Below are 25,896 nucleotides of genomic sequence, written 5' to 3' on the forward strand. Positions count from 1 at the left end.
GAAGAAAATAATCACCATGTTATTATATGGTCAAAAACTTTAACTTATGGACTCGTTGTGTACTTCCCATCCATCTTCACCCTAACTGTTATTGCATCCGAGCAAGCTAGAACCCAAACTAGGTTTCATCACTTACTTGGTGTTTTCATCCCTCTCTGTAATATCTTGTTGTCTGACCCCTGACCCCTTCCCCAGGTTCGTGAGATGGAGGCAGAGCTGGAGGATGAGAGGAAGCAGAGAGCCCTGGCTGTGGCAGCTAAGAAGAAGCTGGAGATGGACCTCAAGGACCTGGAGGGGCAAATAGAAGCATCCAACAAGGCCAGAGATGAAGCCATCAAACAGCTCAGAAAACTACAGGTGAGACTTCATACAGGATTTGTGTTTGCTTGTTCATTCTCAAGTTGTGTTGATCTATTATGTAGATTTATAAATATTGAATCTTCCAACCAGGAATTCTGGGAATATTGGGAAAGTTAGCAGAATTTTGCATTCCTGCAATGTCAATATATTTTGCCTGATTAATTAGGAACTCCTAGTTGTCTGATCTCTGATAATCAGCAATATTATTTCTTACACCTGTATCCTTTTATCATTAAAATGGACTGGTAGCCTCTGCAGGTATGGTATCTGTGCCTGTCTGTCCACTGTGTAGTCAGCTTTAATGTATCTTAGATTAGAATATGTCCAGGACTACCAACGTCTGTATTTAGATGACATCCCTGATGCTGTAAACTCATTTGTAGCTTCCCCGCTGGCCTTACACTATTATATTCAGTACAGCTACGGGGTTGGGGTCGGTTCCATTGCAATTCGGGAAGAAAAACTGAATTTGTAACATTTTCTCGTAGGCTGCATTTTATACAGGCAGCCCAATTATGGGCAACAGATTAATCTGTTTGGTTAAAAGACCAATCAGTGGCAAACAATATCAGAATTGGGCTGCCTGTGTAAATGCTGCCATAGAGGAGTATTGAATAAAATCTAATTTGAAATGGAGTTGACCCCTAACTAACCCTGTAGAGTTGCCCCAGAACGCTGGTCTCACTCTTTGCCTCGCTGCTGCCCCCTGCAGGTCCAGATGAAGGACTACCAGAGGGAGCTGGAGGAGGCCAGAGCATCCCGTGATGAGATCTTTGCACAGTCTAAAGAAAACGAGAAGAAACTAAAGGGCCTGGAAGCTGAGATCCTACAGCTGCAGGAGGACCTGGCGGCTTCAGAGAGGGCCCGTAGACACGCTGAGCAGGAGAGAGACGAGCTGGCCGACGAGATCTCAAATAGCGCCTCTGGAAAGTGAGTCGCTACATTTAGCTGATTAATGATCAAATTCAAACATGATATTTTCCAGATTTAATGGTACAACATGCAGAAATCGCTGGTTGCTAAAATTGTAACAGGTCACCTAATTTCAGGTTCTGTGACAAAACAAACAATGTATCGTGTGTAGAGAATCATTGTACCATCTAAACCGCTATGAAATATATTTTCAATAACCCAAAATCTTGTCTTTTCAGATGTTTGAAGCTGGTGTACAAAACTGAAAGTAAAAGACGCAAAAACGAAACTTAAGAACGGCAAGCATATGAATAGCGCGCGTAGAACAGATCTACCGCTTCTTAGACTTGCTTTCAATGAGAATGACAGATCTATAACTCACATTTCTATCTGAATTTGGTCAGGTCACCCAAAAAGTTACATACTGCAGCTTTAAGTGGACCAGCAGCCTCCCCCCCTGATTTCTATACTGCGTTCTGTACCAACCACATCACCAAATCAATAACTTGTTTGTGTCAGGTCGGCCCTGCTAGATGAGAAGAGAAGGCTGGAGGCCCGCATCTCGCAGCTGGAGGAGGAACTAGAGGAGGAACAGAGCAACATGGAGCTGCTCAATGACCGCTTCCGCAAGACCACCATGCAGGTACAGTACAACTCTCACATTGTCAAACGCGTACACACAGCTCATGAAGGTACAGAACATGTAAAACTCTCTTTAAACCGGCATTGCCTCTTGACGTTTTGAGGAGGAGATCGGACAAAAGGAAAGTCATTTTGAGATTCACTCATACACAGAGACGATTCCTGGACCATTCTATGGCCTGGAGAGTAGTCTATAATGAACTGCACTAACAAGTAGCACACCAGACTACTTCCTGGGACCCACAACTAACGGCTTTATATAGAGATGGACAAAGAGTGACCCTCTCTCCCTTTATCCCCATTTCTCTCCCAAGGTGGACATCCTGAACACTGAGCTGGCTGGGGAGCGTAGCGCGGCCCAGAAGAGTGAGAACGCCCGTCAAGGAATGGAGAGGCAGAACAAGGAGCTGAAGGCCAAGCTGGGAGAGCTGGAGGGGGCAGTCAAGTCCAAGTTCAAGGCTGCCATCACCGCCCTGGAGGCCAAGATACTGCAGCTGGAGGAGCAACTGGAGCAGGAGGCCAAGTAAGAAGCCTTCAATATACTGTACTAAATAGACGTCAGAATGGGGCTCAGAGTTTAAAGATGGGAGGTTACCTAGAATTAAATGTAGGCTTGAATAGGTGGACTCTAGCTCATACACTCAATGTAATGATTTACCCATACTCAATAGACCGCTAGAGATAGGAGTTTCCCCTAACCACAGATCTATAATCACATTACAAACTACTCAAAATCTGGACCTTTACAGGCCCAGTGCAGTCAAAAATGAGATTTTTCTGTGCTGTGTATATACATTTCCATACCTGGAGGTTGAAATAATACTGTGAAATTGTGAAAATTATGATGATGTCCTTTTAGTATAAAGACAGCCTGAAAGTTTCAGCCCGTTTTGGTGGGATGGAGTTTTTGCCTGCCTGGTGTCATCACAATATGGTAAATTAGTTAATAGACCAATAAGAAAGCGTTCCAAACTTTTCTGCCAATAACAGCACTTTTTTCTGTTTTCCCCTCCCCACTCCCTGACAGTCCTAGTTAAATTCTTACTTGAGAAATTGCTCTTTGCCAAGAAGCTATTTTTGTTTCTTTTTGACCATTTTAATTGAAAACAATCACCGTAAGGTACTTCATTGTTACCCAGAAATGATTTGATATTGAGATATATATGACTGCATTGGACCTTTAACATTAGGGGGCTGAAAACATCCACTACCATTCAAAAGTTTTGGGTCACTTAGAAATGTCCTTGTTTTCCATGAAAACATACATGAAATTAGTTGCAAAATGAATAGGAAATATAGTCAAGTTGTTGACAAGGTTATAAATATTTATTTTTAATTGAAACAATAATTGCTTTCGTCAAAGAATCCTCAATTTTCAGCTATTATAGCCTTGCAGACCTTTGGCATTCTAGTTGTCAACTTGTTGAGGTAATCTGAAGAGATTTAACCCCATGCTGCCTGAAGCACCTCCCACAAGTTGGATTGGCTTGATGGGCACTTCTTACGTACCATACGGTCAAGCTGCCCCCACAACAGCTCAAAAGGGTTGAGATCCAGTGACTGCTCTGCCACTCTATTATAGACAGAAAACCAGGTGACTGCTTCTTCCCTAAATAGTTATTGCATAGTTTGGAGCTGTGCTTTGGGTCATTGTCCTGTTGTAGGAGGAAATTGGCTCCAATTAAGCACCGTCCACAGGGTATGGCATGGTGTTGCAAAATGGAGTGATAGCCTTCCTTCTTCAAGATCCCTTTTACCCTGTACAAATCTCCCACTTTACCACCAACAAAGCACCCCCAGATCATCACATTGCCTCCACCATGCTTGACAGATGGCGTCAAGCACTCGTCCAGCATCTTCATTTTTTCTGCGGCTCACGAATGTTTTCCTTTGTGATCCGAACACCTCAAACTTAGATTAGTCTGTCCATAACACTTTTTTTCCAATCTTCCTCTGTCCAGTGTCTGTGTTCTTTTGCCCCATCTTAATCTTTTTTTTGTTGGCCAGCCTGAGATATGGCTTATTCTTTGCTACTCTGCCTAGAAGGCCAGCATCCCGGAGTCGCCTCTTCATTGTTAACGTTGAGACTGGTGTTTTGCGCATACTATTTCATGAAGCTGCCAGTTGAGGACTTGTGAGACGTCTGTTTCTCAAACTTAACACTCTAATGTACTTGTCCTCTTGCTAAGTTGTGCACCGGGGCCTTCCATTCCTCTTTCTATTCTGGTTAGAGCCAGTTTGCTCTGTTCTGTGAAGGGAGTAGTGCACAGCGTTGTACGAGATCTTCAGTTTCTTGGCAATTTCTCGCATGGAATAGCCTTCGTTTCTCAGATCAAGAATAGATGGATGAGTTTCAGAAGAAAGTTGTTTGTTTCTGGCCATTTTGAGCCTGTAATCGAATCCACAATTCTGATGCTACAGATACTCAACTAGTCTAAAGAAGGCCAGTTTTATTGCTTCTTTAATCAGAACAACAGTTTTCAGCCATGCTAACATAATTGCCTTTAAAATGATACACTTGGATTAGCTAACACAACGTGCCATTGGAACACAGGAGTGATGGTTGCTGATAATGGGCCTCTGTACGCCTATGTAGATATTCTATGCAAAATCAGCCATTTCCATCTACAATAGTCATTTATCGATTCAATGTTATTTTAATGGACAAAAAATGCTTTTCTTTAAAAAACAAGGACATTTCTACGTGACCCCAAACTTTTGAACAGTATTGTACAAGGTTGCCTAAAGTGGAGGCTTTTACTACATCCTGATGCAAATGTATGTCCCCATCAGATATGAGTCAGTCAGGGTTACACTATTTACCCACTTTCCCGTTATCACTCTTTTTTTCTCCCAGGGAGAGGGCAGCAGCCAATAAGATCGTCCGACGCACAGAGAAGAAGCTGAAAGAGGTGGTGATTCAGGTGGAGGACGAGCGTCGCCATGCCGACCAGTACAAGGAGCAGGTGAGTGGTCGTCTCGGGTCCATATTGAGCTTGAAACAATCTGTTCCGACATTTAGAAAGGGTGAGTAAAAGGCCATGGATGCCATGTTAGCTACTAATTCACTATAATCAGAGTGTCTCTGTCTCTCTCCTATTCCCACCCACACTCTTCTGTAGCTGTGGCTCTCTCTCTCTCTATTCCCACCCACACTCTTCTGTAGCTTTGGTTCTCTCTCTCTATTCCCACCCACGCTCTTCTGTAGCTTTGGTTCTCTCTCTGAATTCCTCTGTCTGTCCCAAACTTTTGTCTCCAAACCTTTGTCTCCATCCTTGTTTTTCCAAATTCTCTCTCCTCTCTCTCTCTCCTCTCTGCCCGCGCACTTGCAGTGTTTTAATCTTGAATTGGCCCATGAATTTGCAATGTAAATACGTTGAATTGTGCCAATAAAATTCAAATCCTCCCCCTGTCAGATGGAGAAGGCCAACTCTCGAATGAAGCAGCTGAAGCGTCAGCTGGAGGAGGCTGAGGAGGAGGCTACCAGGGCCAACGCCTCCCGTAGGAAACTACAGAGGGAGCTGGACGACGCCACCGAGGCCAGCGAGGGCCTGACCCGCGAGGTCAACACACTCAAGAACCGCCTCAGGTGCAGCCCCTCATAACACTCTGTATATACACTTCACATAGGCATAAAGAACTATCAGCAATCCCTCTGCCAGTTTCTTTAAAACAAAGAAGAAGACATTGATTCACTTCCCATACATGTTCATCAACACACCTATAGATGCAACAGGACACACACCTGTCATAGATCTGTGGGTGTGATAAATGACCATGTATGTACAGTTGAAGTCAGAAGTTTACATACACTTAGGTTGGAGTCATTAAAACTTTTTCAATCACTCCACAAATTTCTTGTTAACAAACTATAGTTTTGGCAAGTCGGTTAAGACATCTACTTTGTACATGACACAAGTAATTTGTCCAACAATTGTTTACAGACAAATTATTTCACTTATAATTCACTGTATCACAATTCCAGTGAGTCAGAAGTTTACATACACTAAGGTGACTGCATTTAGACAGCTTGGAAAATTCCAGAAAATGATGTCATGGCTTTAGAAGCTTCGGATAGGCTAATTGACATCATTTGAGTCAATTGGAGGTGTACCTGTGGATGTATTTCACGGACAACCTTCAAACTCAGTGCCTCTGCTTGAAAACATTGGAAAATCAAAAGAAATCAGCCTCAGAAAAGATATTGTGATCTCCACAAGTCTAGTTCATCCTTGGGAGCAATTTCCAAACGCCTGAATGTACCACGTTCACCTGTACAAACAATAGTACGCAAGTATAAACACCATGCGACCACGCAGCCATCATACCGCTCAGGAAGGAGTTCTGTCTCCTGGAGTTGAACTTACTTTGGTGCGAAAAGTGCAAATCAATCCCAGAACAACAGCAAAGGACCTTGTGAAGATGCTGGAAACGGGTACAAAAATATCTATATCCACAGTAAAACGAGTTCTATATTGACATAACCTCAAAGGCCGCTCAGCAAGGAAGAAGCCACGTCTCCAAAACCGCCATAAAATAGTCAGACTACGGTTTGCAACTGCACATGGGGACAAAGGTTTTGGAGAAATGTCCTCTGGTCTGATGAAAGAAAAATAGAACTGTTGGGCCATAATGACCATCGTTATGTTTGAAGGAAAAAGGGGGAGGCTTGCAAGCCGAAGAACACCATCCCAACCGTGAAGCACGGGGGTGGCAGCATCATGTTGTGGGGGTGCTTTCCTGCAGGAGGGACTGGTGCACTTCACAAAATAGATGGCATCATGAGGGAGGAAAATGATGTGGATATATTGAAGCAACATCTCTAGACATCAGTCAGGAAGTTAAAGCTTGGTTGCAAATGGGTCTTCCAAATGGACAATCACCCCAAGCATACTTCCAAAGTTGTTGCAAAATGGCTTAAGGGCAACAAAGTCAAGGTATTGGAGTGGCCATCAGAAAGCCCTGTTCTCAATCCTATAGAAAATTTGTGGACAGAACTGAAAAAGCGTGTGTGAGCAAGGAGGCCTACAAACCTGACTCAGTTACACCAGAACTGTCAGGAGGAATGGGCCAAAATTCACCCAACTTATTGTGGGAAGCTTGTGGAAGGCTACCCAAAACATTTGACCCAAGTTAAACAATTTAAAGGCAATGCTATCAAAATACTAATTGAGTGTATGTAAACTTCTGACCCACTGGGAATGTGATGAAAGAAATTAAAGCTTAAATAAATCATTCTCTCTACTATTATTCTGACATTTCACATTCTTAAAATAAAGTGGTGATCCTAACTGACCTAAGACAGGGAATTTCTACTGCAATTAAATGTCAGGAATTGTGAAAAACTTGAGTTTTCAATGTATTTGGCAAAGGTGTATGTAAACTTGCGACTTCAACTGTATTTGCCTGTCGTCCTCAGGCGTGGAGGCCCCATCAGCTTCTCGTCTAGCCGTTCAGGCCGCAGCCGGCAGCTCCAGATTGACGGAACCTCGGTGGACAATTCTGACGACGACGCTGACAGCCGCGCCAGCGACCACAACGACACGCAAGCCTCCAACCAGACCGAATAGACGCTCCCTGCTAATCCTACCAACCCTATCAATTAGCCAGCCTGGCAGAATGGTGACTACAACACCTCAGCCTCTCCATCTGTTTCTGTCCACGAGTCAACAGCAGGGAGAACCAGGGTCCTGTTCATTAGGCACCAAAACAGAAGAAACAGGGAGTGACTACCTGGATTTGTCCATAAAGAACCACTTGTTTTCATTTTCCATTGAAATACCTTTCCAAAAGTTTTTCTACGGTGTGTTCTAATGGATACAACCCAGACCACCCCACCCCCCAGAAATGCTCTATTCCTGGGGATGACAAAACAATTACTCCCACTTGAGCGGCTTACTCTGCCTTACAATATTCCTACTCTACTCTGGCTAGCTGCTCGGCCCGGCGAGTGTCTCAACGATCTTAAAATAGTCCTCCCTAGGTGTGGATTTATGTGCTCCGCTTAAATGAGTATGTAAACTTAATGTACAAGTGCTTTTGACTTATGAACTGTGCGTGTGTGCACATGTGAGTATGTAAGGTATGTGTATGCCCCTGAACGCCAAACTGCAAGGAAAGGAGCGAAACTAGGAAACGTTCACTTTTGTCATCCTCCTCCCACATGAAACAAAACATTGTCTTGTAATACAAGTGTGTCACCAAATGTAAAGCCATCATCTCTACCCTGGCTTAAAGCAGACCTAACAAAACTCTCATCAGAGAGGACATAGTCCTATTCAACAGTAGGTCAGAGGTCAATGGACTGCCTCCGCTTCCCTCATTGCACGAGTCTCTTCCTAACGTACAGACTGTTGTTCCGCTTCCAAACACTACAATGAAACAAGATGGTGGATTCACACAGTCTTGACCTGTTTTGGGAGAAAAACATGGAATGGAAAGGACGTATTAACTGAAAAGCTTTTCTCCACTTTTGCTACAGCATCTCGTCACAACTCTTTAAAAACAATTGGTAACTGACTTCTTATAGGAATCGCATAGGTCATGATGGACGTTGTTGGTTGCTGTATTTTGACCAGTTGGAACACTATTTGTCCTGTTGTTCAGGAAGAAGCGTTGAAGGCAGTGAGGTGTGGTGTGCTTAGATAGATGGTCGCTGGCGTACGTATCACAGAGAATCGCTGGAAACTGCACGTAACTGCACAATGAGTGTTCATATGCCCCTGTAACTGGAGCCAGGAAACCCCAAGCTTCTCTCTGAGTGGTCACATGATGTACAATACAGCCCCTTAGTCCAACACTAATGTTGAGAGCTTCGATTGAACATGTAGTTTGACTAGCTAAAGCCTACCGCTCAGAGCAAGGGGGGCCCCGCCATCTCACTGTGTTTGTGCCATGGTTTGGTTGTAAAGTAGGACCCCTAACTCTCTTTTAGTATACGCTGACACACCAACTACCAAGCACTTAGTATTCCTAGATATAACAGCCTTCCACTGGGGATAGCATCTCAAACCTCTAAAACTATTAAGCCACTCTTAACGTACCAGAATGTCCATATTCATCAGCTCTCTACTCTTCCTTTGGCATCTCTGTTCAGTATTAGGGTAATGACTGGAAACTGACACTTTTACTCCAATGTTAGCTCGGCTGTGATGACATGTTTCTTTAAAGTGCCTTAGACACTAGATAAGAGCACTGGTGGGTAATGCACGGTGAGCACCTGTATAAAACAGAAGGACGTGTAGGTGAGCTGTGTGTGCTACATAAAAAGCTAACGAGGCAAACCTGTTGAACGGAAAACAAACACTACTCTTTTCTTCTTCTAACCCTTCGTCTTGTGTGTTTTTGCTGTGTGTCATATCATACCCAGTGGGATACCTCCTCTCCCGCTCATATACCTGTAGCAATATCTCTCTCCATAGGTGGTGTGTGTGTGGGTCAGAAATCAGTGTTACTATTAACTATGTGAGATGTGGAGCCTTCTGCTCCCCCTTCAAGAGCAGAATGTGATTTCATTTGGTTAAAAGCTTTAACATCTATGTAGTTTTACTTGTGTTTGTATTATTATTATTATTCTCAGACTGGCTGTTGACGACCAGGATTTCATTACAACAGCAACCCCCCCCATGTTATTTCTTGTTTGCCTCTTGTATTTCTAGACTACAGTCATTTTTTTTGTAAAAGACAATAAAGCATATTCATTGTAGAAATAATGTGATTCCACTTTGTCCCTTGCGGAGGAGCCCCTACAGACTTTCAATTCAGTCATGCATGTTTCTCTCCCCAGATTGGAGAGCACAGAGGGTAACTACGCCTGAAGGGCCTGGACAGATATGATGGGTTGTTTTAGGGAAGTGGTCTAAATTCAGTAAGGAGTCGGGAGAAGTTAGAAAACAAAAGCTACTCTGTGATTTGAACCAGGGACCTGCTTCAGATGGCAACCCAGATGTTATACTCTCCACCAGCTGGGGGGCAACATCATTGGTGTAGCCAGAAACTTGTCAGGTGGGCCTGCATCAATTTGGGCAGCTAACTTCCTGCAATTTTGCCATTGGGTAGAGAAAAATGTGCAGTTTTATAGCTCATCTCGTGCTATTCTACACATTATGAAAATGTAGCATTTTTAAGACTAATTGCAGCTAAAATATAGATGTGTTGACTGATAAACATACTGGATTATGAGTTGTCTTGTTTGCTAAATGAAATAGGCAGTAGCATGGTGATTATAGGTATAGAAGCACAGTGGCAAATGGCTCAATGCAGTCGTTCATATTCATGGTTTATTGGGGGTGTGGCTTTCAGTTAGTTCATTTTTTGCAACCCATCCAGTGAGTGTGAATGTAAATCCAGGTGATCTGTTCTGTTATATTTAATCAAATCTGGTTAACCCAGTGCACTGCTTGCTATGAATTCTCCGACTGTTTGCATATTTAGGTAAAAAGACAATGTCCTTTTTAGAAGAGTTTTTGTCCTGGGCAGAAAGTGAACACAAATTGAGGGACTGTCATGAACTTATGACAAATGTATGAAAAAAATGATTGCGCAATGTCTTAAGGCTCCCGAGTGCAACGTCTCTTCACTTGGGGCACCCAAGTGGCGCAGTGGTCTAAGGCACTGCATCTCAGTGCAAGGCTTCACTACAGTCCCTGGTTCAAATCCAGGCTGTATCACATCCAGCTGTGATTGGGAGGGTGGTGCACAATTGGACCAGTGTTGGCTGGGGTAGGCTGTCATTGTAAATAAGTGACTTGCCTGGTTAAATAAATAAAAGCTGTATTTAATCTGAAGGGTTACAGTTCCCACACTAGAAATGTTAAGGTAAATTCTGATTGAGCTGGCAATCGGAAATTCCCTTTAAGGCAGGAACATTGTCTTTAAATGAACTTCCACAATACGGACTGAATAGAGCCTCTAACAGGTGTCTCGAGAGTGTAGTTGTGCCCTACAATGTGGATAGAATAGAGCCTCTAACAGGTGTCTCGAGAGTGTAGTTGTGCCCTACAATGTGGATAGAATAGAGCCTCTAACAGGTGTCTCGAGAGTGTAGTTGTGCCCTACAATGTGGATAGAATAGAGCCTCTAACAGGTGTCTCGAGAGTGTAGTTGTGCCCTACAATATGGATAGAATAGAGCCTCTAACAGGTGTCTCGAGAGTGTAGTTATGCCCTACAATATGGATAGAATAGAGCCTCTAACAGGTGTCTCGAGAGTGTAGTTGTGCCCTACAATATGGATAGAATAGAGCCTCTAACAGGTGTCTCGAGAGTGTAGTTGTGCCCTACAATATGGATAGAATAGAGCCTCTAACAGGTGTCTCGAGAGTGTAGTTGTGCCCTACAATATGGATAGAATAGAGCCTCTAACAGGTGTCTCGAGTGTAGTTGTGCCCTACAATATGGATAGAATAGAGCCTCTAACAGGTGTCTCGAGAGTGTAGTTATGCCCTACAATATGGATAGAATAGAGCCTCTAACAGGTGTCTCGAGAGTGTAGTTGTGCCCTACAATATGGATAGAATAGAGCCTCTAACAGGTGTCTCGAGAGTGTAGTTGTGCCCTACCTTCAGAACTAGAAGTGTTCTTTTGAAAGATATCGGTCACAATGGAGGACTGAAGACAGGGACCACAAAGAAATGAATCAGGACCTATTGAAAACCAACTGTATTTTATTCCATAAATCAACACACAAAAATCATCTACAAAAGAGACCAAATTAAGTAACCAGTTACCAAGAAATGTAATCTTTACCCCCCAAAAAAAGCTTTAAAATGCCACCTGCTCCAGTCACAGAAAAAACAACTTTTCACCATGACATCCTGACAGACCACAGACAGACAGACACTCATGGGTACATTTCAAAGAGAATGATAGGAAAACACACATACTGACCAAGGCACCCCATCTATATGCTAGGAAACTCATCTTTGGCGCCATTCTTGGTGCAGTTGGTCGACATTCATACTGACATTGGAAGGAGGGATGAAGGATGATAAGAGATGGACAGAGGCAAGAAAGCCAGAGGTCCCTCCCCTCTGACCTTCTCCCCCAATGGGTTTTGAGAAGACGACTAGGAGAGAGGAAGTGAGGAGTATGCTATTGAGATCTTCCCAGATATAGGAAGAGAGTAAGGAAGAACAGTTTCTAGAGGTATTCAGTAGGTGAGAAGGGAGAGTTCTTTAGATGGGAAAAGGACTCAGACATACATACACACAAACATTCACAACTCCCAGAAATGCATTGACAGCTGAGTAAGAGGTTGAAAGCCAAGCGACGACTTGCACTTTTGCATTGAAGCATTTATAGTCCTGCATAGTTCTTTAATGAAACTTACAAACTAAGGCGTTTTGTCATATTGAGTGTTTGAGTTGATAAGCGTTTTTTTTTTTTTTTTTTTTTTTTTTTTTTACAAACTAAATTAATTACAATTTAAAAAAAGTTCAAGTAGGCTACAATCTGGCATCTTTGTCCCCTCTCTCACCCTCCAAGAGGAGTCTAGCTTTTACAGTTCAAGTTTTTCTCCAGAAAAGGTCCAGTGTGATTATACAGCACCAAAGACACGCTGAGCAAGAGAGGGGAATACTCACTCACTCAAACACACACAACAGAGAAAAGAAGGTATGCAATTTGCACACACACAGCACAGACTGACCTGGAAAGAAAATACAATATATAATAATATATGTAGGTTGTGTGTACACACACACACACACACACACACACACACACACACACACACACACATTCAATCTCACCGGCACACACATACCTCTAAATATTTATTTTTTTATCCCTGTGTAAATTACAAATAATTTATCAATATCTATATTAGCTATACTACCTTAACCCTTAACAGTCAGTTGTGGGGAGCAGAGGAGACTTTAAAACAGTACAACTCAATGGACACACCATCTCACATCGGAGACAAGTTAACAACTACCTTTCTCAGACAGTCAAGACAACGACCAAAAAATTATATTATACTCAAATCTGCTTTAGACGAGAAAAAATATAAACAGACTTAAATTCAAATGAAATGACTTGGCTAACAGCGTATTCCCTCTCCTGGGTGGTTTTCATTAAGGAACGGACACACTGGTAGCGTTTGCAGGTCGAGAGTACTTAGCACCTCTGAACAGAGTGCCAGCCGTAATTTGCAGACTGATTCTACATGTAGAATCGAGCGAAAATGTCAATCAGACCGTCACTGGCGGGGTGGTCTGTAAAACAGACCACGCCGAACGACCGGATCGACATTCGTTGCAGTATGTGCACTCCGTTGGTGCAAAACGCTTTTTCGAAAACGAGTGTTCAGGCAGTCCGTCCTTGTTTCTGTATTTATTTTTCTATGTTTGGAGCCTAATGAATACAACCCTGTCCTCATTCCACAGTGATAAAGGTCGGTCATGTAAACATGTTGACACGAAAAAAAATGTAAGGAAAAAAAGTTTCATTTATCATTCACCCCAGGTCCATTTTATACCCAGTAATAATAAAAATACAGTTAAATTAAATTCAGAAATCGTCATGGTGAGGGGGAATTGATTCTTCAGGTCCATATTGAGGGAAGAAGGCTCCACCCCCCTGTATTATTACATCATTGTGTCCATCTGTCCAATCAAAGTGATCCTAGTGGATGTCTCGTCTCTGTCACTCTCTGTCCTCCGTCTCTATTGGTCAGTGGGACTTCCTCTTCATGTCGCCACCCTGGCTTTGGTTCGCATCTGAGGAAGGGGGAGGGGGGGGGATAAAATAATAATACATGAAGATGCAGAAACATACCCAACACACAGGGAGGGTAATTCTTCATCAACAGACAAGACACGTGCCTCTAGTGTTAACCTAGTCATGCAGATCACCACTAATACTGGAGCAGGCAGACAGGTTGGGAAAGAAGACTTTACAGCCAAACAGCGAGTGAACGATATCAACATGACGCGGGGAATGACAACACAAGTGGAGGAAGGGAAGAGGAGGGAGGGAGGGAGGTAGAGGAGGAGGGAGGTAAGGGAGGAGGAGAGAAGTACGGGAGGAGGAGGTGTGAAGTTTACCTGAGAAAGCAAGCTGCAAGTGAGGAGGTAGAGCAGCCTGTGACCCTGACTGGAGACTCTTATACAGATCTGAGGAGAGATGGAGGGAGGGATGGACAGACGAGAAGAAGAAAGAGCGAGGAGGTTAAAAAAGGGGAAGAATGGAGAGGGGGAAGGAGGAGAATAAAGGTGAGAAACGGTACATTAAAAGATAAAAGTAGAATTTAAGTAAAGCATCAAATCAGAAAGTGAAGGCAGATAAAAGGGGGATTAAAGAACACAGGAGTGAAGGAAGGAGAGGATGGATGGATGATGGATGGATGATGGACGGAGGGGGAGAAGGAGTGAGGGATTGGATTAGAAAATGAGACAGGCAGGGCAAGAATTACAGTAAGAAACCTGGAGCAGAGGCACATTAGAGCTGGTTATACTTCAGTATGGATCGACAGCACACACACACACATACTGCACACCACAACACTGACCATGAGTAACACAAACTAAGACTAGATGAATCTCAAGGGACCACTAATGAAGTAGTAAATTATTTTAAGACGTTTACCACATCATGTTGTACAGTACAGACTTTTTCTGTGGTATTAAGAGCCCTAAAAGTTCTACTGAACCGTAAAGAACAGAGAGAACAAATGCTTTATTTTTGATCCTATACATTTGCATGCCCGGTGCTTTGAAAGATCAGTCTTGTGGAGCCACTGCCAGTTGGGCACCAGTTGCCAATTACTCACCCATTAAGTCGCTCTGTGAGAGGCTGTATCCTGAGTTGGCGCCCGTGCCCAGGCTGCTGACCCCCGGGGCTCCAGGAGGAGTGAAGTTGAGCAGCGAAGGGAACTGGAAGGGCAGCGAGACGGGCACCAGCCCCCCCAACATCCCAAAGCCAAGTGGCCCGCCCAGGAGGGGACTGCCAGCTGACACCTGGGGGGGAAGAGAAAGAGAGAAGGGATCAGGTGACATGTGAAGTACCTGACACAATCTCTTCCCTTCTCTTCTGACAACTTGGCCAAGTCTTTGCAGAACATACGCAAAACTCTAGCGAGACAAATGCAGTCAGTATCTAAAAGGGGCTTCTCTTGATCCTGTTTTTCACTCTTCTTGACACTTTTTCTGGTCGCCTGTGATTGGCTGACTCACCTGCGTCAGGTGTGAGGTAACGGAGGGTGTGGCCATGGTTGACGTGGGTACCCGACTGCCTACAGCCTTGGATCCGCCCATGGCCCTCTGTCTCTGTCCATGATTGGTCGAGACCGTGCCGGAGGGGGAGGGGCTGTTGTCCGGGCGACTGGTGACGGGCGACATGCGCATGGGGCTGCTGTTGGAGGTAGCGCTGCTAACGCTACTACTGCTAATGACAGACGGACCCTTCTGGCTCCCCGCGAAGCTATAACTGCCCTGGCCCGACTTCACCTGACCCCCACCTTGGACACTAAATGGGGGGCGGAAACCGGAAGTCTTGGGGGACTGGTACTGGAGAGGGCTGGAGATCATTTGAGAGTGAGAGAGGAGGTTGGAAGAGGAGGAGGAAGGGGAGGAGATGGGAGGAGGGGCGGGGGCGGGGGGGCGAGGGGTGAGTTTGATGATTGGGGAGGAGTTGTTGCTGTGGGAGGACTTGGTGAGGGTTGCCTGCATGGGGGTGATGAAGTTGGACTGGTGGTGGGGCTTGGATTTTCCCTGGTGGTGGGAGGGGGACTGGGAGGATGAGGAGCCCACCGTGGAGGTGAGGTAGGAGGGTTGCTGGGGGCTCTTGGAGTTGAGCTGCTGGGGGCTCTTGGAGTTGAGCTGCTGGGGGTGTGAGTGGGAGTTGGTGGCACGGGACTGAGGGGAGGAGGAGGGCATGTTGCTCATCATGGCACCGCCATTACTACTGCTGTTGGCTTTGACACTGCACTTCCCCAGTCCTGGTATTGCCACCCCCATGCCCAGGGCGACCTTCTGATGGGGGGGCAGGAGCGGAGAGGCTGTGGGAGGGGGACGCTGCTTGGTGGGCGGGGAGGGGGACGACGGTGGGTGGAGCTTACTCCCTCCGGTCATGCCCCCTTGCCTGTGAGTGGAGGTCGCCATGCTAACATTGTGTCTCTGAGTCTGTCCCATAGAGCCTGCCCCTTTCATCACACCGTACACTCCGTCGGTGCTACGAGACACCAACGTGGCCCCCGCGAGCTGCATGCGAGCCGACGACGCCGTGGAAGTGGAGGGAGAGGTAGATAGTGTGGTCTTAATGTTGGCCATCGATGGCATCGTCAGCATCGTCGACGAGTTGGCGTTTATCTTGGAAAGAGAATGTGAGGTGAGTTGGGAAGACGAGGGGGAGTAGTGAGGGGTGATGGAGGGGGAGGAGTTGGGGATCTGGAGAGGCGGGGGAGAGGGGGAGGTGAGGGTGAGGTCAGTGACGCTGCCGTGGGGACCCAGGCCCTTGGCGGCTTGGCTGAGGAAGGCGAGGGCGTGGGAGACGGAATCCAGGGAGGGGGCGCGGAGGTCCTCGTCCAGCGAGTCGGACAGGCAGATGGGCTCCGAGGGGGACGAGGAGGTCCCTCGAGCCTGGATGACGGAGGGGGTGGAGGGGACGTGGGGGAGAGAAGGGGTGGTGGCGGTGGGGAGATTGGGCCTCTGCTGGATCCATTGGCCCTCCTGGAACACAGGGAAAGGACAAAGGTTCGCATTGGACTCACATCAGAACATATGGCACCGCAAGTAATACCAAATAACCATCTTGTAGAAAAGGTTACAAACGTCAGTTGAGAGTGAAGACATGTCACTGACCTTTGCTTTAGCCCTGGGGGTGGGGACCATCCTTTTCTTGACCCTGGACAGAGAAACCAATGGTGTGTTAAGTTAACATCTGCACAGGAATGCTAATCCATCTGTCAATCAATCATCTGTTTATTCAGATATTCTGTACATCTTCTATCCATATAGTCTATACATCCCATCACATACTGTGTGTGTGTGTGTTTCTATATTGTTTTTTCCCCTCATCAATCTACCCCATTATCACAAAGCAAAAACAGGGAAACGAAAATAACGTTTACATAAGTATTCAAAACCTTTACTCAGTACTTTGTTGAAGCACCTTTTAAAGCCTAGAGTCTTCTTGGGTATAACACTAGAAGCTTGGCACACCTGTATTTGGGGAGCTCCCATTCTTCTCTGCGCATCCTGTTCGAAGGTGAACCTTCGCCCCCAGTTTGAGGTCCTCAGCGCTCTGGAGCAGGTTTTCATCAAGGATCTCTTTGCTCCGTTCATCTTTCCCTTGATCATGACTAGTCTCCCAGTTCCTGCCGCTTAAAAATATTCCCACAGCATGATGCTGCCACCACCAGGCTTCACCGTAGGGAAGGTGCCAGGTTTCCTCCAGACGTGATACTTGGCATTCAGGCCAAAGAATTCAATGTTTCTTTCATCAGACCAGAGAATCGTGTTTCTCATGGTCTGAGAGTCTTTAGGTGCCTTTTGGCAAGCTCCAAGTGGGTGGTCATGTGACTTTTACTGAGGCGTGGCTTCCGTCTGGCCACTCGAACATAAAAGGCCTGATTTATGGAGTGCTGCAGAGATGGTTGTCCTTCTAGAAGGTTCTGCCATCTCCATAGAGGAACACCTCCCTGACCAAGGTCCTTTTCCCTTGACTGCTCAGTTTGGTCGGGCGGCCAGCCCTAGGAAGAAACTTGGTGGTTCCAAACTTCTTCCATTTAAGAATGATGGAGGCCACTGTGTTCTTGTGGACCTTCAATGCTGCAGACATTTTTTGGTACCCTTCTACAGATCTGCGCCTCGACAAAAGCTCTACGGACAATTCCTTAGACCTCAACGCTTGGTTTTTGCTCTGACATGTAGTGTCAACTTTGCCTTTCCAAATCATGTCTAATCAATAGAATTTACCACAGGTGGACTCCAACCAAGTTGTAGAAAGATCAAAGATGATCAATGGAAACAGGATGCACCTGAACTCAATTTCAAGTCTCATAGCAAAGGGTCTGAATACTTATGTAAATAAGGTATTTCTGTTTTTCTATTTTTAATAGATTTGCTAAAATTTCTAAAAACCTGTTTAGGCTTTGTCATTATGGGGTAATGTGTGTAGATTGATGAGGAAAAACATGTATTTCATCAATTTTAGAATAAGGCTGTCACGCAACAAAAGTCAAGGGGTCTGAATACTTTCCGAAGGCACAGTATATATATACTCCGGACCCCGACATCACTCGTCCTAATATTTCTAAATCCCATTCTTTTACTTTTTAGATTTGTGTGTATTGTTGTGCGCTGTTAGATATTACTGCACTGTTGGAGCTGGGAACACAAGCATTCCGCTCCACCCGCAATAACATCTGCGAAATATGTGTAAGCGACCAATAATATTTAATTTGATCTGTCAATCAGGCATATATACAATATAAAGGTATAATTTCCATTATAAAGTCAACTTATTTATAAGGTCCAACTACAGTGGAGATAACTTACATGTTGACAGTGAGGTGACTGTGTACAACACGGCTCTCCTTGAACAGCATCCTGGCCTGCATCCATCCCTTGGGCCATAGTGGTTTGACCTCGTTCTCCATGAAGGCCTTGAGGTAATCCTCCACGGAGAGAGAGCACTGAGACGACTCCAGTTCATAGCAGCTCAACTTCACACGCACCAGGTTACACAGCAGCGACCTACACACACACACACACACACACACACACACAGAGAGACACACACACAAAGAAAGCTTACCAATCTTTTATATTTTCAAATCAGCCATTTTCTCTATGACTCTAAGAATTTCACTTTAGTGTCTAGGCCGGATTACTATAAAAGCACTTTGTGACAACTGACAAATAAATAAGATTTGATTGAGGGCAGTGGATGGGCCATTACCTGAGCTTGTCGTCCCAGACAAACTTCTTCCGTGGGCCCATCATCCTCTTCCCCGGCTTCCCCTCGTCCTCCTCCTCTGATCCGTTCTTCTCTCCCTCTCCGGGTTGCTGCCTGCTAGGGTCCAACACACACACACCTCAGAACCAACATATTCTACCAACCTCAATATATTCCCGCAGAGGCAGAGACGCATATAAATGAAAGCAGTGATGAACACAGGCAGAGTAGAGCACTAAAAATAACCTAACAACCATTATGGATTAGCAATATGGCATTACAGTATACCAGGGGTACTCAACTATTTAAGAAGGTCCGGTCATACAAATTACCTACAGTGGGGCAAAAATGTATTTAGTCAGCCAAAAATGTATTTAGTCAGCCACCAATTGTGCAAGTTCTCCCACTTAAAAAGATGAGAGGCCTATAATTTTCATCATAGGTACACTTCAACTATGACAGACAAAATGAGAAAAAAAAATCCAGAAAATCACATTGTAGGATTTGTAATGAATTTATTTGCAAATTATGGTGGAAAATAAGTATTTGGTGAATAACAAAAGTTTATCTCAATACTTTGTTATATACCCTTTGTTGGTCTTCACAAGGTTGTAAGTCTTCACAAGGTTTTCACACACTGTTGCTGGTATTCTGGCCCATTCTTCCATGCAGATCTCCTCTAGAGCAGTGATGTTTTGGGGCTGTTGCTGGGCAACACAGACTTTCAAGTCTGGCACTGCAGGATTTGAGTCCCTGCCCTTGCTGATGGAAGGAGGTTTTCGTAGTGTGTTACTGATGGTAGGCTTTGTTTCCACCCCCATTTGGGTCCCAGCTCTCTGCGGGTCATTCACTTCTCCCAGGTCCCCCTCTAGTGTGGTTCTGGGATTTTTGCCCACCGTTCTTGTGATCATTTTGACCCCCCGGGGTGAGATCTTGCATGGAGCCCCAGATCAAGGGAGATTATCAGTGGTCTTGTATGTCTTCCATTTCCTAATAATTGCTCCCACAGTTGATTTCTTCAAACCAAGCTGCTTACCTATTGCAGATTCAGTCTTCCCAGCCTGGTGCAGGTCTACAATTTTGTTTCTGGTGTCCTTTGACTGCTCTTTGGTCTTGGCCATAGTGGAGTTTGGAGTGTGACTGTTTGAGGTTGTGGACAGGTGTCTTTTATACTGATAACAAGTTCAAAGAGGTGCCATTAATACAGGTAACGAGTGGAGGACAGAGGAGCCTCTTAAAGAAGTTACAGGTCTGTGAGAGCCAGAAATCTTGCTTGTTTGTAGGTGACCAAATACTTATTTTCCACCATAATTTGCAAATGAATAAATTAAAAATCCTACACTGTGATTTTCTGGATTTTTTTTTCTCATTTTGTCTGTCATAGTTGAAGTGTACCTATGATGAAAATTACAGACCTCTCTTTTTAAGTGGGAGAACTTGCACAATTGGTGGCTGACTAAATACGTTTTTGCCCCACTGTAGGTGGCAAAAGTCAGGATGAATTTAGTAATTTATTGGTGTAGTAACAAACCCCCTTCCAACAACTACAAACTGTTCAAATTGCTCACATCCTTCTTCTTGGATCATTTTTCTGCACTTCTACAAATTTTACCATATGATACCTGAATGACTCAACAAAATCAACTGGGGGCCCGCTGGGGGTCGAGGCCCCTGGGCGTACCCATATACCTAACATGGGCTATTTGATCAACTGGACATTTCTGACAGGTACTAAATCAAAATGGCTCTCTGTCAGGGGATGACAAACAGCCCAATGCAATACCAAATGTAAAGTCGGGAGCCACGGTCCATATTGACCCCCTTCTGGGTCCACATCCGGACCGCGGTCCGCCTGTTGAGTTTGGCTGCAGTACACTATGGAGTATTGTAGTCTTCTTACTTGGCAGCCTTGACCATGCAGTCCAAGTTGTATCGTTGGATCTGCTCGGGCATCACACTGCACACAGCCAGCTTCAGCTTCAACAGGGGCGTACGCAGACGGTCGTCCTGGATGTTGAGGCTAAGCTTCTTGAGGCGTTTGAGCAGGGCCTCCTTATTGCAGGGCACAAAGGCCTCCAGGTGAGAATACACCTCCCCACGGAGCCCCATCGGCTGCTCCTGCACCTGCAGCTCAATACTGGGGGAGGAGAGAGTGGAGGGAAGGGAGAGGAGCAACAGAGGGAAGTAACAGGAGTGAGAGAAAGGGGGGATGGAGAGAGAACGATGGTAAGCAAGGAAAGGGGATAAAGGAGAGACGACAAAGAATAAGAGAGAGAAGGATGTTGAGAGGAATGTGGAACAGAGTGGGGGTGAAAAAGACAGGGAAAGAGGTGAACAATCGACTCCAATATCAGCAGTATGACACATTCAGGGTGGAGACGGAGAGAGATATACAACGTGTCAAAAGAATGACAAACTCACTCCAGTAGGATGTTATTCATATCCAGGGTGAAGAATTTCTTCCTTCCCTCTTGATCAAACTGACGAGAGGCCTGTGAAGAAAGGAGGTTGGTGAGCATACTGTCTTCCATGGAAAGATGCACAAAAGCAAAAAATAAGCTTTCCGTGTCAGTTTTCAAAATGGCTGCATCTTGCCAGTTTTTGCTCATCCTTGATTTGTCACTCTCTCTTTCTTCTCTCTCCCTTTCGGCCAACAGTTGTCTGTTGCTAGTCTACCTTTCTTTCATGTGTTTTGCTCTCATCCGCTCTTCCTTTCTGCTCTGCTCCTCTCTAACCTCTCTTTGCATTTTTATCAGCCTGTCAAGAAATGCATTACCAATCGTCCAAGAACTGAAACACTATTTTAAGTGATATCGTCATGGTTTAAGAAAATGGCTGCCACACATTTCAACTGTACAAAATTCCAGGAAGTTACTCAACAATTAAATCAAGGGATGATCACATAAACATTTAATAACCAAATAAATAAACCTATGATAAACTGGAAAAGCCTCATCAGTGAGACCTACCGCCCGTAGGTCCTCGATGCGCTTGATGAGGGGAGCAGGCAGGCCGTCAGGGAGCGGAGGTGGGTGTAGGAGACCCCCTGAAACCCCCAGCCCCCTCCCTAACCCGCCCCCACTCGACTTCGGCCCTGAAACTCCAATTCCCATCAGGCCATTCTCTCTCCCGGGCGTGGCCACGTGCGGATTAGCCGAGCTGTCCAGAAGGCTGAAGTCCAGGTCACCCAGAAGATCCTGAAGCTCCTTCTCATTTGCCGAGCCCAGGAGTGACATCATGGCGGGGTCCGCGGTGAGCTCGGCCAATGAGACGTCGTTGTTAGCCGCGTTAGCGTGCAGGTGGGAGTTAGCCAGCAGGTGGTTGGCTCGCGGGGCGTTGGCCACGGAGCTACCCATGCCGGGGTGCGGCACGGTGGGGTTCATCTTCCTCATCTCCTGCTTCTCCCGGGTGAAGCGGCGCAACATGGCTGCCAAGCACAAGGAGTCCTTCATCAGCTTCTTCCTCTTCTTCTTCTCTGGCCGGTGGATGTTCATCAGAGACGACACTCTGGGTCAGAAAGACAAGAGAGAGGGGTGAAGAGGGGAAAGAGTGCGAAGAGAAAAGGAAGAAAGAAAGGAGAGAGAAAATATTGAGGGACATTCTGATATGTAATCTCAAAGACAAGAAACCTATAAGCAAGGCAATGTATTTTCAATATGATACAAGGAAAAAAACAGTCTCGTAATATATTCTGGTCTATTTCTGGGAATAGGAGTATTTATGGCAGCGGAGTGATCAGCCTATCAGAGCGTAGCTAATGGAGCCTTTGTTAAGGACACTTGGCCTGTCACACAAGCCCACGAGTCATTCAGAGAGAGCATCACATTGTATCATGTCATAGCCAGACATATCTGTACATGGGTAGGAATGAACAAAAATAAATCTATATGATGAATTTGTCTATTGTATTCTATGCTGAAGTGCACACATTTCAATGTCAGTACACATTTGATAGGGTTTGATGCGGGGAGGTATAAAAACGGAATCAAAAACCATTACAAGACATTTTGAGGAATGGTTCTTGCAATGTGCTCAGTTCTATTTGAGAAATATGCATAGAACCACAATGTCCCCTTAGATTATTTGCTCTTACAGCAAGAACAAAATCATCCGAATTATTCAACAACCATTCTATCTGAAATTGTAATCTGTGAAGGTACAGACATGCCTGACAGGCACAAGAAGCAGCGATTTATCCATCCCATTATCCTATCATCTCACCCTGGTTTGGGCACTCTGTTCTTCCGGGGTTTCTTCTCCTCCAAATTGTTTCCTTCTTTCCTCCTTCGTCTCTTGATCACTTGCTCCTCGCCACCCTTCAGCTCCTGCTACCACCGGAAGGCACAGACACAACTCATGAAAAACCAAAGCCAGTTGGATAAACACAAATAAAGCAGGTTTGTCATACTCCTATCAGGGATGGGGTCAATTATTCTCATCAGTTCAGTAACTAAACAAAGATTCATGGATTTTCTCAATGATTTTGAATGAATTAGAATTTCTGTTTACTTCCTGAATTGATATCACTGAAATGGAATTGACCCAGCTGACTAATATATAGTGTAATTTCACTGTATACAATACGTCATGCCAGTATCCCACCCTTACTCTGGGTTTGACATCCTTGCCCCCATCCTCTCCCTCGGACTCGGAAGCAGCTCTGAACTGCAACGTGCCCGTGTTGATGTAGAACCCTCCCAGCTTGGTAGTCAGGGAGGCCGGGACCAGCTCGTCATACTGTCACAGAAAACAAAATGGCAGCCGTTACATTCATAGCACACAGGAGAGAGCATAGACGCAGAACACAGAGTAAACTTCAATGAGTCTCTGACAAAAAAAAAACATGTCACTGTGGTGGATGTAGGTTAGTATTTATGGGGTGAGGTTGAATGCTTGTGCAAATTGGTGCTGTGGTTGATTGACAGTCTTAAAGCACGCTCCAAACAGGAAGCGAAACTCCAGAGAGGAGTTTGCCAGAATCAAGCAGATTCCTGTTTTCTCCACCTATAATACAGCCTAACATGCCTTCTCCACATGAAGGGGTATAGAAGGTCAAAATAAAGGGATACTTACAGCCTCTGAGTTGTCAATGAAAGGGTCGGTCTCGTCATAGCCGAAGCCGATGTCAATCAGATCCTGCATCCTATCCTTCCTCTTCCTCTTTCCTGCTGCATTTGCATTGCCCTGTGTCACAGGCGATACATACTTTCACATCTACATACTGTATAACCAGTAGTCATAAACGAGAAAAACATGGCTTATAACCTGATATAACAGGCTTAAAACTTGATACAACTAACTATTAACCAGATAAAAACAAGTCAAACTAATCTTAAAACTAGCATCTTATAAGTGGAGTTATTAGAGCACAAGGTTTTACCACGGCTCCAAAAAATAACATACATATTTGTTCTCAAACTTCTTGGCCAGGGCCTCCACCTGCAGTCGGTCTTTCTCATCATTGTTGAAATGGTCGCTAGGGTCAAGGGCAGGAGGCAGGATAAAAGGAGTTGGAGTCTGAGTCGTGGCTGGAAAAGGAGTGATCTTTTTTGCCTAGAAAGGGGGGGAATGGGTGAAGAAAAGTGTACTGTAAAAGAAATGGACTTACCCACAATAAACAAACAACTAACAAAGTCACAAATAATATTGTGTTGTTATTGTACCGGATGTAAAGCATATTGTCATGCAATCATATTGCCCAAATAGCATTGGTGAGGAAGCATTTATATTTACAGCTGGTTTATAAAGTAGTATCACTTGTACAAGTTTGAGAACAATGTATTATATATTCAGCATAATCGCTATGCAAATATGTAACAAAAAAAGCGTAAACTACTGTACCATGCAATGATGTCTGTACACACCACCGAGTGTCTTGGTAACATAGTACCGATATTTGCACAACTCCCTTTATTTAGGCTACATCCTTGTACTTTCAAACCTACTCCATATATTCAGCACTGACTGATCTTCAATATGTCACCAATAGGAGGCTAAACTCAACTGTACTGGGGCACTTATTCTACGTGCCATATTAATGGCTGTATGACTGGTGTAAACTAACAAGAGAGTTGGCAAGTTAACAAGAACAGGAAACGCCAGACAACGTTTATCACTGCATGTGCATTAGGCGTGCCTACAACTGTAATCTTGACGTGCCGTTCGAGTTGAGTACCAAGTGATTTGAGTGAATGGCTTCATGAATGGCTGAGTTAGGGTCTTTTGTGTGAAGTCCGTGACTAGTAATTTCCTCCCACCGACCACGCTATTCCGTGGAAAGACAAGATACACCCACTTTCATATCCTCTTATAACAAGTCCCCACTAACCAAGTTAATAAAATCAACTGGTGTTGATCCATGTCTTTCTTGGCCAAACAGGAGTCATACCTGGATGTTTTGGATGAGTTCGCTGTAGTTAAACTCGGCCGACGATTGATCGCTGGGCTCGGACAGAGATAGATTCAATCGCACGGTAATCCGTTTTCCTTCAGCGTTGTCCTTGTCACTACTAGTTTTGCCGAAAAGCCCACCGCTACCATCTGCCCCGGACGCTTTCGTGTCGCCCTCACATTCCGCATCCAAGTCGATGTCGGCCTCGTCATCCTCCAACCGGCGTTTCCTAGTCTCCGTGGCTGATCCAGCAGCGAAGGCCGAGAGGGTGACAAATTGTACTTTTCTCGGTTCGGCCATTTGGATGTGCTGCCTGTCTGAACCTCGCTTCGGACAGACAGCGACAGCGCGAGCTACTTCGCGAAACTACTTCAAATTGGCAAATTGAAGGGGTTTGCGCGAAAATGCAATGGCTATTTAGTGGCTAATAAGATGTAAGGGGGTCATCCGCACAATTCGAATTGAATTTCAGGGGATGAGATGGTCGGGGAAAAGTTGTTTTTTCGGTAGCTACTTGCATCCTCAATTGCTATGGGATCGAGATATTCAAGGTGGCCATCTTGGATTTCAGGAGTAAATAAAATATCAGAAAGAGGTCACTGGGCCTGCGCGCACAGACAAAACGGAAGGAGCGTGAGCGAGGGCGGTTATCATGGCCAATCACCGCATTCGCCCCCATTTTAATCCCACCCC

General features: G+C 44.9%; 2 protein-coding genes across 8 annotated transcripts in view; one reads left to right on the forward strand and one right to left on the reverse strand.

Annotated features, from left to right (window-relative positions):
* Window positions 1–9,626, forward strand: part of LOC112263846 (myosin-10) — a 91,799-nt gene extending 82,173 nt beyond the window's left edge. For all 4 annotated transcript variants that reach the window (XM_042303503.1, XM_024440506.2, XM_042303510.1 and 1 more), the window contains exons 37-43: window positions 196–357; window positions 1,073–1,290; window positions 1,792–1,915; window positions 2,229–2,437; window positions 4,772–4,880; window positions 5,331–5,503; window positions 7,334–9,626. In XM_042303503.1, the coding sequence (XP_042159437.1) occupies window positions 196–357; window positions 1,073–1,290; window positions 1,792–1,915; window positions 2,229–2,437; window positions 4,772–4,880; window positions 5,331–5,503; window positions 7,334–7,484 (1,146 nt within the window). In that variant the 3' untranslated portion in view covers window positions 7,485–9,626. The remainder of the gene's footprint in view (window positions 1–195; window positions 358–1,072; window positions 1,291–1,791; window positions 1,916–2,228; window positions 2,438–4,771; window positions 4,881–5,330; window positions 5,504–7,333) is intronic.
* A 1,934-nt stretch (window positions 9,627–11,560) lies between these two features.
* Window positions 11,561–25,787, reverse strand: LOC112222286 (ubinuclein-2-like). Of its 4 annotated transcripts, none has more exons than XM_042303563.1 (15): window positions 25,201–25,787; window positions 24,216–24,365; window positions 23,886–23,996; window positions 23,421–23,549; window positions 23,034–23,137; window positions 21,782–22,319; window positions 21,234–21,304; window positions 20,713–20,949; window positions 18,816–18,929; window positions 18,413–18,610; window positions 16,715–16,757; window positions 15,089–16,582; window positions 14,686–14,872; window positions 13,961–14,029; window positions 11,561–13,633 (listed from the first exon to the last, which is right to left on the reverse strand). In XM_042303563.1, the coding sequence occupies exons 1-15, from the start codon at window positions 25,501–25,503 to the stop codon at window positions 13,587–13,589; spliced, it is 3,795 nt and encodes a 1,264-aa protein (XP_042159497.1). In that variant the 5' UTR covers window positions 25,504–25,787; the 3' UTR covers window positions 11,561–13,586. The 4 variants fall into 4 exon arrangements, with proteins under 4 accessions (XP_042159497.1, XP_042159495.1, XP_042159490.1 ...); XM_042303561.1 differs by having other exon boundaries at window positions 23,034–23,140; XM_042303556.1 differs by having other exon boundaries at window positions 23,415–23,549.
* Between the last annotated feature and the right edge of the window lie 109 nt (window positions 25,788–25,896).

The sequence above is a fragment of the Oncorhynchus tshawytscha genome, linkage group LG02 (genome assembly GCF_018296145.1).
Source record: "Oncorhynchus tshawytscha isolate Ot180627B linkage group LG02, Otsh_v2.0, whole genome shotgun sequence".
In the NCBI taxonomy this organism is placed as follows: Eukaryota; Metazoa; Chordata; class Actinopteri; order Salmoniformes; family Salmonidae; genus Oncorhynchus; species Oncorhynchus tshawytscha.

Bases quoted from the DNA above. Each gene is read 5' to 3' on its own strand.
- LOC112222286 (XM_042303556.1), bottom strand. From the start codon at position 25,503: ATGGCCGAACCGAGAAAAGTACAATTTGTCACCCTCTCGGCCTTCGCT. The intron at 18,611-18,815 runs GTAATGGCCCAT...GTGTGTGTGTAG, and splicing joins GTCTGGGACGACAAGCTCAG to GTCGCTGCTGTGTAACCTGG. The intron at 16,758-18,412 runs GTAAGTTATCTC...TTCTCTGTCCAG, and splicing joins AGTCACCTCACTGTCAACAT to GGTCAAGAAAAGGATGGTCC.